Raw genomic sequence first — 14,191 nt, 5'->3', positions numbered from 1 at the left:
CCACGAAGCGCAAATGGGCAGCCCAGTAATAGTCCACCAAATTAGGACACGCCAGCCCTCCACGGTCTCGTGGTGCCATAAGAAGCGCCTGGGAGAAGCGTGGCCTCTTTTCCCCCCAAATGAAGTTGGTTAATTCCTTCTGCAAATTCCGAATATTATGTAAGGGGATGGGTGTGGGTAGACACTGGCACAAATAAAGGAGCTTGGGTAGGACGGACATCTTTATTGCATTGAGTCTACCCAACCATGATGGTATTAGCGACTTTCATCTCCGTAGGTCCTCAAGGACCGATCTGCGGCAGTCTCTCCGATTAACAGGCGACCACCCATCTAACGAAGGGGTCAGGTGTAGGTCGAGATACCGAATGTGGCATTCTGTCCAACGGTACGGGCACAACTGCTCCAGTGGGAGGATTTCGGGTTTAGGGACGGTAAGGTTGAGTGCCCAAGATTTGCTGTGGTTAATCTTCAGACCAGAGACACGTTCAAAGAGGCAAAGCGTAGAATGGATTGCTGGCAAAGACTCCCGGGGCTCACTGAGGGTGAGGATGAGATCGTCTGCATAGAGCGCTACTTTATGGTCCCGTCCACCCAGCGGAATGCCGTGTATGTCCGGAGCCCGATGGATCATATCCGCCAGAGGCTCGATCGCTAAGGCGAACAGCAAAGGCGAGAGGGGACAGCCCTACCTGGTCCCTCTCCCTATGCTAAACGGTTCTGTTAGCTGTCCATTCACTCGGACCCTGGCCTTCGGGGCTACGTAGGGCGCCATGATTCGAGCGACCATCTTTGGGCCAAGTCCTATCTTACAGAGGACCGCCCGGAGGAATGACCAGTCCACACGGTCAAATGCTTTTTCAGCATCCAACGAGAGTAGACAGGCCGGAATCTGCCAGTGGTGCACCTTCCCCACCAGGTGGGCGACCCTGCGCACATTATCAGCCCCTTGACGGCCGCGTATAAATCCCACCTGGTCCGGGTCAATCAGGTCAGGCATATGGGGGTCCAACCGCTTCGCCAGCACCTTGGTGTATATTTTAAAATCTGTATTTAGTAGAGCAATTGGGCGGTATGATGAACAAAGTGTGGGGTCTTTCCCAGGCTTTGGGATTAAGGCAATTTCCGCCATTCCCATATCCGGAGAGGGACCCTGTCCGTCAGTGAAAGAATTGAAGAGCCGAAGAAGGTACGGTCCCAGCTGAGCCTGAAACAGGCGATAGAAGGAGAGCGGGAGCCCATCGGGACCCGGCGTTTTCCCCAGGTGGAGCTCACTAAGAGCCAAGGCCACCTCTTCCTGTGTTATCGACTCCTCCAAGAGCTCCGCCGAGTGGGGGCACAACGTCGTCCCACCGTACTGCTCCAAGACTTCTTCCACCAAGTCAAGAGGTGGCGTCTCCGCAGTGTATAGCGAAGCATAGTAATCCCGGAACGCCTGGCATTTATCCTTAGCCGTCGCCGCTCTGGACCCATTAGGTAGCTGAACATTCACTATATGGGACTTAGCAGCCCTAACCCGCAGTCTCCTCGCTAAGAGTCTTCCAACCTTATCTCCCCCCTCAAAATGTGTCTGTTTTAAATCCAAGAGGGAGCCTTCCGCCCTATTAGCACGCAACAACCGCAATTGGCCTCGAAGATTCGCCAGGTGGCGCCTCGTTTGCAGGGTAGAGGCTCCCTGGTCTTGCGCCTCCGCCTCCTTTAACTCCTTCACCAGGCCATCCTCCACTGCTCTCGCCTCTCGCGTCCTCGCGATCACAAGAGACGTAATATGACCCCGAATCGTGGCCTTAAAGGCGTCCCAGACCACCGGGAAAGGCGTCTCGGGCAAGTCGTTGTTCTCAAAGTAGGCGGTAATGGCCTCACGGATTTCCTCAACATTTGCTGTATCCCGAAGGATGCCTGGCGGCAAATACCATTTCCTTTCCCGAGGGGGGCACTCACCCGGGGCCCGAAAGAGCAATTCCACATGAGCATGGTCTGAGATTGAAATGTCAGACATCTCCACTCCCGCTACATCACGGACAAGGTCGTGGGACATAAACAGGTAATCGATGCGAGAGTAGGATCGGTGAGCACTCGAGTAAAAGGAGTACTCACGTTTATCTGGGGAGAAATACCGCCACGCATCAAATAATCCTAGATCACCGATCTGCTTACGAAGTGCCAGAGACATCGCTCCAGCCCCACTGAAGGAACCCTCGCTCCGATCCATCTTTAGGCACCACACCATGTTCAAGTCTCCCCCCAGAATTAGAGAGGGCCCGCCCTGAGGTATCTGATCCCGCAAGAGGTCCCCGAGGAAGCGACCCTGCGCCTGATTGGGGGCGTACACGTTGCATAGCGTTAAGCGGCGACGTCCCACCTCGACAGTCACCCTAAGAAAGCGGCCATCGCCACTCCGGAAGGGCCTGCCTTCCCCCCGCCTGATGCCAGCTCTGCACATAATCGCCACTCCTGCTGTTTTCGTGTCCGCCGCTGACCAGAACTGAAGAGGGTATCTAGGGTGAGTCATGCGCCCAGTGTCAGCCTGTAGAAGGTGGGTCTCCTGCAAGAAAATGATATCCGGATTGTGCCGCAGGAGATAGTGCCAGACCTGTTTGCGCTTGTTGGGCGAATTAAGACCCTTCACGTTGAGGGTCATGATTTTCAGAGGACTAGCCACATTCATAGCCACGCCAAGGTGTCGCAAAGCCTAGCCCGATCCACTCAACAGACACATCACACTCAGCCCGTCCGCCCGCAACCCAGAGCCGTACCTTCCTACCCCCCACCCGCAGTCTACCTCCCCTCCCCAGGCCCCCATAAGAAGAAAGGAAAAGACAAAGAAAGGGCAGTAGGAAACCAAGAAAGGCAGAAAAAGAGAGAAAAGAAGCTAAGAGCCACAAGGCCCTTCCATCAGGAAAAAACATTCGCGGCCAACCGGGCCGCAGTACACTGACCCACTAATCTTTTCTCTTTTCCCTAATTCGTTCATACACTTCTGAGATTCTTCAATGACTTTAGCAATGTCCACCGTCTCCTTCAAAGATGGATAAATCACAACCCATAACTTTTCTTGGATTTTTTTCTTTAGACACTTCACTATTAGTTGGTCACAGATCAGCTGCTTAGTCACATTGCCAAAGCGACACTTGCCTGACAGTTCTCGCAGTCTAGCCACAAACTCATCTATAGACTCATGTTCTGCTTGAGGTTGGGTATAAAATGTATATCTTGACATCACCAAGTTAACTTATATGGCAAATCTGGTTTCCAATCTCCTAAATGCTTTTTTTATAAACATTGTCCATAGGTTGACCATTAGATCCAACTGCCAACGGCAAGTACTTAAAAATGTGTTGTCCTTCGCTACCTAGTGGACTCAACAGCATGGTCTCTTTCCACGCAGATGAACATTTTTGGCCATCAAGTGCTTTTATGTAATTCTCTAACGTCTCCACCCAATCCTCCCAAGAAATAGCAGGTGTGCAAGGCTGTGGTAGAAATACAACAGGCGGCATAATTATATTACACTGCATAGCCATGGTAAAAGGTAAGTGAAACAACAATATGAATTATATGTACCACTGTGTGACAATAAAATATGTGAATGTGCAGAAAACCAAATACACTGTGGACTAGATCTTGGATGACTTTAAGAGTGAAAAATCACAATGGGTGAAGTAGAAAATCTTGTCATTGGTGTGTGAATCACCGATTTACTGCAAGATGTTGGTTAAAATAAAGGTGTGCGGATCACCGATATGAGAAGCTGCACCCGCTGTAACCTGGCAGGAACAAGTCAATGAAACAAACACCAATTCCAGAAATATGATATGGTGTACAGATGCGTGAAAACTGAACTGCACTCGCTGTCACCACACATCTCTTAAAGAGATGTGTTATGGTGTGAAGATCACCATGAAGAGAACTGCACAACAATGCGGGCTGGAGGTGAGCAGATCACCACAAAATGGTACTGCACTCGCCATTATCTGAATACATCCTGCTGATGAAGAAACTCCCATAACTATGCTGTGGTGTGTGCAGATCACCGTGCGAGTAACTGCACCAACTGCTGACACAAAGAAAAACCGGCTCCTCACCCAAAATGGCAGTACGTATACATAACGTAGTTGCAGGTCACTTCTGACATGCCAATGTTGAAGAATTAGAAAATGTGGGTTCCTCCTACCACACCCAAGATGGCGCAATGTTGCGTCAACAGCATATCGGTTCAATGACGGTAGTGCACAAGCCTCCCAACTGCAAGGTTGACATCACAGCTACTTCCTCGCGACAATGATCCGGCCTCTGTCTCAAGCCAATTCGCACCTGAATCTGCTTCTATACTAGCCAACACGCTGGGACTCAAGCACGTATTATGTGAGTGGTAAATACCTCCACACCTCCCACATGACTAAAAACAGTGCCTTGAGTCTTCTTAAGGACACGCCACCTGGGTTCACTCCAAGTGTGAGAGACGGCAGTGGAACAGGTCTGCCCTTCAGACTACACAACACATTCAGGAATCACCAGGTTGAGTCATCCAAGAGCCTAATCGTCGCCAAAATGTTGCAAGCTCGTATCGAGGGAAACACTGGACACTGGTTGAGGTTTCCAACTGAAGCTTTAATGGAGTACACAATTTGGCATCGATCCACTCCGAGGAGCCAGGGTAACTCACTACTATAGAGTGTTCTCAGTCTCACATTCTAGTACACTACAAGTACCAACATAACACTACTGATGTAGGCAAGCGTGTCAGCGCTCCATATAGGAGTAGTAAACGCTATATAAATGCTGTAATACAATGAACGTTTTCAACTCTGTGGTCAATAAGGGCAATTTCCCCATAATATATTGGGCAGGGTGTCATGTTCAAACTGGTTTAGTGTCAGGTTATTTTCCTTTTCTCCTCTGTCCTATTCAAGGGTGGTGCCGCTTTTCAATAAATGTTTCCTTCTAGCATTTATCCATTTCAGCGTCAGTATGGCTCCAATTAACAAGCACGTGCATTAATCCCTTCCCTGCAACCATCATGGTTAATAACAACTACATTACTTGAGGGCTAAAAGAAGGATCTCTTTATTTCCCATTCATTACTTGCGCCACGTTTAACCAATGTCACCCTCTTCTGTAGTTTGGGCCATTAAGTTGCAAATCCATAGAATTATGTTGGAGACTTTAAAATATAACCAAACATTGATTTTGCTGTTTTACAATCTGACAACCTACCTGTCTCCAAGTAATTCCCACATCTTTTTGCACTAGGCGTGTGAGGCTAGCACTATACTTCAACCCGATCATATTCCCCCAACTAAACACCTGCTATCACCCAACAGTTCCTAGAGGATAAGCTCCCAACAGTACTTGATACACCAGCAGTAAGCTGCTCATTCGCCACTCTGAGCAAGTGTACACCGGGGTCCACGAATGCAAGAGGGCTTCAAATAGTAGTGTTTTATAGAGTGCCTGGGTACCGAAAAGGTACAGATGTGCTTTATGGAGAACACTAACTATGAAGTGAGGAAAACCTAGAGAGACAGGAATGTTTGATGGAGGCGGTGAGAGCCTCAGGAGACGCAGAGGGAGATGGGGAGGAAGGTGGGAAACAACAGAGGTGAAGTTAAGGAGGAGGTAAGGAGAGGGGAGAGCGAAGGAGGCAGAAGCAGGGGAGAGTAGGAGGACTGAAGAGGGGGGAGGAGAGGTGGAGCAGAGGACAGGGCAAGGAGGTTGCAAGGGAAGCTAGTGAAAAGGGAGCAAAGAGACAAAGATAAGGAGACGAGGGGAAGACCAGGAGTGAGGGACAGGGGTTGGTAGGGAAAATGTCAGAAAGTGAAGGGTGGGGAATGCGGGAAAGAAGGGGGAGGGGGGAAGGTTGGGGCGGAATGGATGGTAGATGATGAGGGGAAGGTAGGTATAAGAGTGTATTGAAGCATAAGAGCGATCAGGGGTAGGGTGAAGGCAGTGTAATGGGAGGAGGAGAGGGAATGTACATATACAAGTTACCAGTTTAAAGGTGGACGGAGTCAGTGGGGTTAAGAACATCCACATCTACATTACAAAAGAATGAATGGATCAGTTGGGATCTAAAGAGACCCGTCTTTAGGAGACGTCGGATGTACAGAAGGGTGGATCATCATCTGGTCCTAATTCCCATAGGTGGACATCCAGTTTAAATCTGATTCTGGCCTCGCTAGGGAGCTAGTGTAGCTCAATTAGAATTGGAATTAAACAGCATGGGCACTAAGAAGAGATAAATGCCCTTTAAGGTGGTCATGAACTACAACACAAGGATTATGACATATTATTTCACGTCTTTCTCTGTATTATCCCAAGTCCAGTAGCAATAACCTACTGCGGGATAGTTTTGTATACGACATTCAAATGTACCTTCAATGGAAAATGACCACTTCCAGCGTGCGTCTCAACCTGCAATGCAGCACAGTATTGTGATTGTCTAATAGAAAGGTATAGCATCTGTACTATTGTACTACCATGACTGAATGAACTTTGTAGAGAGCTGATGATTCTTAGCAGGTGCAGAGGAAGAGGAGACTCCATTACAACAGCCACTACACAATGCGAGTATTCACATATATCGCATATACTGGTGCTCCAGTAGTATGGGGAAAAATGGATAGCGACATTGATGCCAGCAAACCACCTCAAACTGAACACATCAAAATCAGAAATGCTAACGTGGAGATGAGCAAATCTATGATCCATTAACAATCTGGCTTCACATGGGCAAAACCACTCATATTTGGACTATACCATGGATTCCCGCACTTTGCACAAGGCAGTGCTGAGTGCAGGCCCAAATGGAGTGTCATTGTAGAGAATCCTTAGAACTTGCCATGAAGCATCATAAGGGGTGCTGGGGCACGTGGCTTAATAACTGTGAGCTACATCCAAGTATTGCAAATCACTGTGTTCTCTTTTTACATTAATATATTTTAGTGATATAGGTTGTGTTTGGGCAAAAAAAGGCCTGCTTTACATGGGGCCCCCCAAACCTCCCAACCCCCGCCCCCACACACAGGCTGTCTAATATTCCGAAATGTCTAGGGTTAGGACCCAAATCGACAAAAAGTGTCGGGTTTCATTTAAAAAAAATATATATTGCCACATTGCATTGTGTGGGCTTTTCCTTTGTGGACTCTAGGCCCACCCATACAAGAGGGTTACTTTTTCTATTGAGAGACGAATGGTAGAACTTTTGTTATTACCAAACTCTCTCTGATGGACATAACTGTAGATTACTTAGGTAAATCGACCACTGAGGCAAACATTTACAGATAAAAAGGCTGTCACCAATTGCTATTTTCTTCTACTTATTATTAATATTATTTTTTTATTTCAATGATTAGCTTGTACGGGAAAACCATGAGACATCTACACAAATGACCCGTTGCTAAATTGTGAATTTCATCTAGTTTTCAGAAATGTACAGCTTTCTCAGTTCATCCATAGATTTCACACTTGTTTCCTCCACGAAATGCAAGTATGCTAAAACCTCAAAAAAGAGGAAAACTGGACTACCTGTTAGAAAAATGCAAAAACTGTGGTAAAATGGTTTTCTTTTACAATTCTACCTGTTACTGAAAGCTGGGATGATTGTGATCTTAGCACAGCAAATCTTTTGTTGACATTACTTTTTCAGAAAGAATATAAACTTTCATGCACAGCTGTTTTTTCAGGGGTAACAAGTGCTATATGAATGCTAATCTTTCTTCCCCTTTTATCCCTCCGCTATCCTTCTCACTCCAAGTAACAGACTAATATCCACCACTGAAATTACCTCATATTTCACCATATTAATTCACCACTAATCCTTTATAGGCTTCCGGAATAGCGTGCGTCAGCAAGCAATAAATAAATACAAACCTTTGTCCTCCTCTATCCTTCTGCTATCATTTCATATCCAAATAACTGACTAACCTATCCACCACATAAAATGTACTTGCATGTTTCACTATACTAATTCAACACTAATCCTCTATGGGTCCCGGAGTAGCGTGCTACCCGCCGAAAAAGCGCTTTGACGCCTCGTATGGGGTAGTAAGCGCTATATAAATGCAATAACAATACAATACAATACAAGCTGTGGTGATAAAAAAGACGCAAATTTGACATGGATACCTTTTGTGGGAAAAATGTAAGGTTTAAGCACAAAGTGGCCCAAACCTTAAAAAAGAGCTCAGTCTGGGCCAGAAAAAGAATCAGCAACTATCAGCCTGATTCATCATTCTCCCGTTTTGCGAGCCCCTAATAGCGATTCATAAGGAATCGCTATTAAGGACTTGCAAAACGGGATTCATGTAGAAATTGCATAAAGAAATGCGATTCCTACACATTCCTTAATTGCGATTAGCAATTAGCTAATCGCAAATAAGGATGCATTTCAAGGGTGCAGGGGTGTCCAAAGGACACCCTGTAGCACCCCTGAAATGTAATCTACATTGGTGTTGCGCACACACATGTCCTAAGGACATGTGTGTGTGTAACATGCAACTTAGAAAAATGCATTTAAATGCATTTTTCTAAGTATTCGCTATTTACCACGCGGTTTGACTTCGTGGTAAATAGCGGTCCTAAATTGCGAATTCGCAATTTTTTTAATGTTTCATGAATAGCATTTAAGGAATCTCTAATAGAGATTCCTTAAATGCTAATCCTCGCAATTTAGCGAATTCTTTATTAGCGATTTTTGCATTTGGGATGATGAATCCCAAATGCAAAAATTGTACTCGCAAAGGGCCAGATTCTCAGAATCTGGCCCTTTTGCGAGCGCATTTCGCTTGATGAATCAGGCTGTATATGGGTTAAAGGTGATCCTGCTAACAGAGGTTGAGGCACATTCTAGCTGTCTGAGAACAGTGGTTGAGGCATATTCTGGCTACTTGGTTTAGAAGTCTTTGGAGCCTGGGGGTGAGTTTGTTGATGAGACCAGAGTAGATAACACTGCTGTAGTCGAAGCGTGTCACGAGAAGGGCTCTCATCAGGTGTACAATGTGACCCAAAAATAATACTGCTGGATGTTCAAGCCATTTGTTAGTGTGTTAACTTGGTGAGTAAAAGTGAGATGAGCATAAAAAGCTCCAGATTCCTGCGAAAGCTCGCAGGAGCATGTGCTTTCAGTGGCTCTTTTGCTAAGGGATCCCAAAGACCATGTCATTTCAATTCGCATTTCAATTCGCAAATTGCTAAGCACCCATGAAAAAAAGTAGTAAATCTTGTCATCTTTTTTTAAGTTCAGACACAACCATAGGCGGTTCAATTTAAGGATAATCTGAAGCGTTTTTTAATTCCAAGTAAACATATGTTGTAATATGGCACAGGAACACACATACTTACTAGATGCATGAATATTTATGTAAATAGATTCAAGAGCTTGGTCAGTATCTTTATCATAACATTTCCCCATCCAGATTAGTCGGGTGTGTAATGAATTTTAAATAAAATAGGTCTTAGGGTCTTTGTAAAAGTTGACCTTACCATTATTACCCATTTTGAGGTGCAGGGGCACAGCAAGGATGCAATGTGCCCTAGTGCAAGCAAGAAAAATGGCCGCTACCCCTGTTTGGATGGAAAATGCAGCAATAACCAGGGTTCAGTCGCACCTCTGACCTCTCTGCGCCAGCGCATCATTTATAGATGCACCCCGGTTCAGATTGCCAATTAGGCACTAAGCTAGTGTCACAGGGGCATTTTACCTTTTAGGAGTGCTGAGGGCACGGATGTTCCCTTGTGTTGACACCACTTTGTTTTAATTAAGGAACATTTGACATGCCTGCTGATCTATTGCTTCCGAAATAAATATAAATTCTGAAATGTAAATATGCCAGTGGCCTTTAATCGCTTCTGAGTTGGCATGTGTAGCAGAACCTTGAGACTGGCACAGCACTCACAAACTTACACCTTACATGCTCAAGACCCTCAGTAATACGCAGGGCACAAGGGCACGCTGCCAGCGAGCACCGACACTACATAGCTGGGCGCACGTTAGTCTGAAAATACTGGTGGAATTCAGAAGCACAGGAACCAGGCCTCCGTCCGGGGGGCATCATACCATTGCCAGCCCAACTAGACATTAGAAGGTGCCCACAGACTATGGGGCAAACGCCTCGATGCCAGTTGTCGCTTCCTTTTCGAAGACTGCACACACCGACTGAAAGACACTCGAGTTTTTGCAGCCTGCGCCGGGTGCTGCGGTGGCATCCGCTGCCCACAGCCGCCGTTTCCTGAAGCAGCAGCGAGAAAAGGCAGAAATTCTGCATATTTTCTTGCGGCCTGCGTGCACCCCAATTGTGTCCTGCTAGGGTGTTTTCAGTTCAGTCACGTCAGATCCTTTCATCGCGACACAAGGCTGGCATCAGAATGTGATGCTGCAGCTTTCCAGAAGCATCGGTGTTTAATCCTTTCCTGCCGAAGGAAGGGTCGACAGAAAGGCACAGGGCTGGCAATCTGAGACATGATCACAAATACACACAGACGTACAAGGACAGACTCCACAGCGCAGCGCCCAGAGGCGCCCGGGCCCGCGGGAAGCACCTACCCGGCGCAGGAAGGCATGGTTGCCACTTGCTCGCTGCATGCAGTGACTCGGTGCCAGCCGGTGGGTGCTGCCAGCCACTGCTCGGTGACTCACTCGCCGTCAGTCCATTCACTGGCTTTCTAAAGAGCTGTCCCCGTGTCTGCGTCACCGAGGAGGCACCGGCTGCTGCCTGCTGCTGCCTGCTGCTGGCCCCATTTACAGGTTGGCCACTGGGCTCCGACATGCAGCACAGGCAGCCGTGCCAGCCCCCTGCCCATGCTAAGCCGGCTGTGAGGGAGGGATCCTGCCACTGGCATCTATGCTCACAATGACGTCATCACTTCCTGCCCACTGTCCTTCACAGAAGGCCTCCAGGAAAGGCCTGTCCAAGCAGCTCCGTACACTCAGGGGTGAAGAGCAGCGCTATGTGAGTGAGTGATTGATTGACTGACAGCAAAAGACAGCTGGGAGCAGAACATGTCGTCTTATTGTTAGGAGCCCCTTAGAGCGGGTTCGTCGAAGCAAAGCAGCGACCTGCAGGTTCCCGAGGGTGCCGAAGAGCAGGGCTTTAAGTGGGCCGGGTCTCACTGGTGCTGAAGCACCGGCAGTTTTTTAAAGGGGGCCTCGAAATGGGTCTCTATCGGGCTCTGTTTTGTGTCCGGGCACATGTGCGCTGCTCACACTGCTCACTTCTCACTTGTGGAGAAGTTACGGCATGACGTCATGCCAGGTGAACGTTGTAGGGGAAGGGAAATCCTTTAAAGAGAGTCAAGGCTGTATTTTAGCTCCTTTTTTATTTTCCTTATATATCAATAATTTGGACATGGAATTATGCAACCTAGGAGCGGACGTTCCGCTGACATGCAAGCACCAAAACAGAAACTGTGCATGACTTAAGGTTTTGGCTCTTAGGATTGGTATAGCCAGTCTTAATGCTGATGAGGAACAGAGCAGGCATGTGTCCCTTTCAAAGGCAAATAAGCCTGCTCCAGTGGCTAGGTGTTTTTGTGTGTGCAGCAAACCGGATAACAGAGAAGACCCAGCTGGGATCAACAGTGGCACTGAGGTTGGAGGAGAAGCTCTTTCAGGGGTCACAGTGTGGCATCCCTGCTCCTAAAAGCATGGCATAGTCAGGAAAGCATCTATAGCAGAAAGAGAAATCATCACTCTTGAATAGCTCAAGAAAAAGAGAGTTTCAGTTTGTGTCAACGGATAAGTTAGTCTCGCTTTCTAAGAACTCTGTAAATGCGACCATCAAAACAGAGCTTGGGAGGCTCCTGTGCCTGCAAGACTGTAGGAGGCGTAGAGAAGAGCAGACCAGAATCTAGCAAAAACCAACAGTTCTCGAAGAAAGCAACACGACGGCTCACACTGGGAAATACATTCAGCCAGTAGATCCTGCAGAAGGATTAATCAGGAAAATGTATCTTTCTCGAGATCATGTGAAATGAAGAAATGAGTTGCCTCACAAAATATAAACAAAGCCCATTACTTTTTCTGGTTACTTAAGAAGTTCAACAATGATGTACGTAAGTACTCATAAGAGGTTGCAGAAGGCATCTGAAAGCTCCCAGTCCAGACTTTTCCCCCTGTTTGGCAGTCTGGAGAAGATTTATTTGCATGGTCAAGGTAGATTCCATCTTGTCCAAGATGTCAGCCGATTCTTCTGTGACCCTAGAGAAATCCTTACCTGCATACCGAGGGGAAACGTGTAACTCCTGCATTACATAGGATTTACTCATTGAAAACATATAACTGAACTATGGCATGCAGAGCCTCTGCTGTCAGATGCACAGCATAGATTCCTGCATGGAAGGATCATTCCCTTATTCGTCAAGGCCAGAGAGTGGTGTCACTTTTGATAGTCTAAGGGCGGAGTCTTCGGCATCTAAGGGTGCAGTATGTGCCAAGCATAAAAACACAAAAGTAGACACCAGCACAGTCTAAAGCTGCACCTGTTTATTCTGGGCAACAAGCTGCTCAGTCCTCAACTTATGTTGAAAATGCTACAGAGGATCAAAATAAACCGATTTCTTTCAGCGCAAAGACAAACAACCATTATAATCATCATCTTCATCCAGTAACACCAAACTCCCAAAGAAATACTCCGAGGGAGTTGTGCTGGAGATCCCTTTTGAGGGAGCCATGCTGTTGTAGCGGATACTCTGGACTGTGTAGGTAGTCCCGCATGAAAAGCAAAGCAATTCTCAAGCATAATCCAAGACCTGTGAATTTATTACAGAATTTTACTGGTGCAAACAGATAGAAGCATTTTATGCTATTTTGCTGCGTGAAACAAAATTTGCATCAGTCTATTATACAAAAATAGTACAATGTTTGGCTAATAAATCATTTCACATAGGCACAATATTTTCAAAATTCTGGAAAATTAAATCTCAGCCCACGAATAAACAATTTTAACAAAAACAAAGAACCAGAGCAAACTGAACGTTCACCCTTTTTGCTACACAAGGAGAAATGACACTAATGAATATTGCACAAGCTCAGTTACATTTTCTCATTTCTCTAAATGTCTTGTTCTTGGGCCGTGGTTTGCCCTTTTGAAAATATTGTTTGCACTATTTTCTTTTACGCAAGTAATGCAAACGGCTCAAATGGATTAGCCCTCCTTTGTTTCTATTAAGTGCTTTCATATTCCTAACGGATTTTAACAAAGAAATCCTATTCCTCAAATAACACTTCTAATAATGAATAATATTAATATTGTAAACTGATTTTTATATCTACAGCTATTAATTAGAAACATTGGCAAAGCCATTCTGTCTCACCATTGTGACCTGTAGGAAAAAAAAGAAAAAAGGTGTAATGGCGCTGCCATGTTATTTCCTAGGCATGTGCACGGGTGATGACATGAGTGCACACATGTTTCACCACACATGTGCGCACTTAGGGAAATGACGTGAGCGCGTTCTTTATTTACCAATCCAAGATGATGGACAGGCATCACTTGGCTCAGTAATTAGGTAAAAAACAAAATGTTGAGGGATTTAATGAAGACAAAAGGCACCCTCGAAACCCCTTGGCTACAATATATCTCACCATGATGTTGGAGAATGGGGATGAGAAGACTCTGCGATAGTCCTGAGAAAATCCGAAAGTCTGAGGCTGCTGTACTCAAAACCAGGTATTGGGCCTTCCGGCATGACCAACAACTAACACCGGCTTCCTTCAGTCGTCTGACCGATCAGTTCTTTGAATTCACAACTAGCCCAAAGTTTAAAGTTTTTCTTGATAACATTTCTCCTCCCCGATCGGTTTGTGAGATTTCGGTAGGGTAGCCTGCCACTAAAAACCTTTGAGTAAGTGGACAAGAGAGCAAAATTCGGACAAATGCCCTGCCGGTGGGGAAGTTCCTGAGACGGAGGAACACATTTTGTTTTTCTGCCCAGACTACCATGGCCCGCATGAAATGGATGCACCCTGTCTGTTTAAACCTGAAGGTTAATTCTTATAAAATTGCACACAGAATGTTAAAAACCGACACCTCTGAAGCAATAGTCTATTCTGCAAGTCGGTTTTTAGCCAATGTTTGGCGCAAACGCTCTAAGGCTGTATTCTAGCGAGAGTGCACTACTTCCTTTTTAGAATTTAATTCTGATAGCTGGGGTTAGTGAGCGTGCAGTATTACATTCAATATCTAATTGGAGAGTC

At 46.1% G+C, this 14,191-nt stretch overlaps 1 protein-coding gene across 3 annotated transcripts in view; it reads right to left on the bottom strand.

Moving 5' to 3' along the window:
* Positions 1–14,191, bottom strand: part of MECP2 (methyl-CpG binding protein 2) — a 267,519-nt gene that overhangs the window by 86,338 nt on the left and 166,990 nt on the right. The window contains exon 1 of one of the 3 annotated variants that reach the window (XM_078664601.1): positions 10,541–10,643. The exons of 1 other annotated variant lie outside the window; for it this stretch is intronic. In XM_078664601.1, coding sequence (XP_078520727.1) covers positions 10,541–10,557 — 17 coding nt within the window. In that variant the 5' untranslated portion in view covers positions 10,558–10,643. Of the gene's footprint in view, positions 1–9,480; positions 9,517–10,540; positions 10,644–14,191 lie in introns of those variants that run through there. One more of the 3 variants, XM_078664602.1, reaches the window with a different exon arrangement.

Source organism: Lissotriton helveticus, chromosome 10, assembly GCF_964261635.1.
Source record: "Lissotriton helveticus chromosome 10, aLisHel1.1, whole genome shotgun sequence".
Lineage (NCBI taxonomy): Eukaryota > Metazoa > Chordata > Amphibia > Caudata > Salamandridae > Lissotriton > Lissotriton helveticus.
This window is presented reverse-complemented; position numbering and strand designations above follow the sequence as displayed.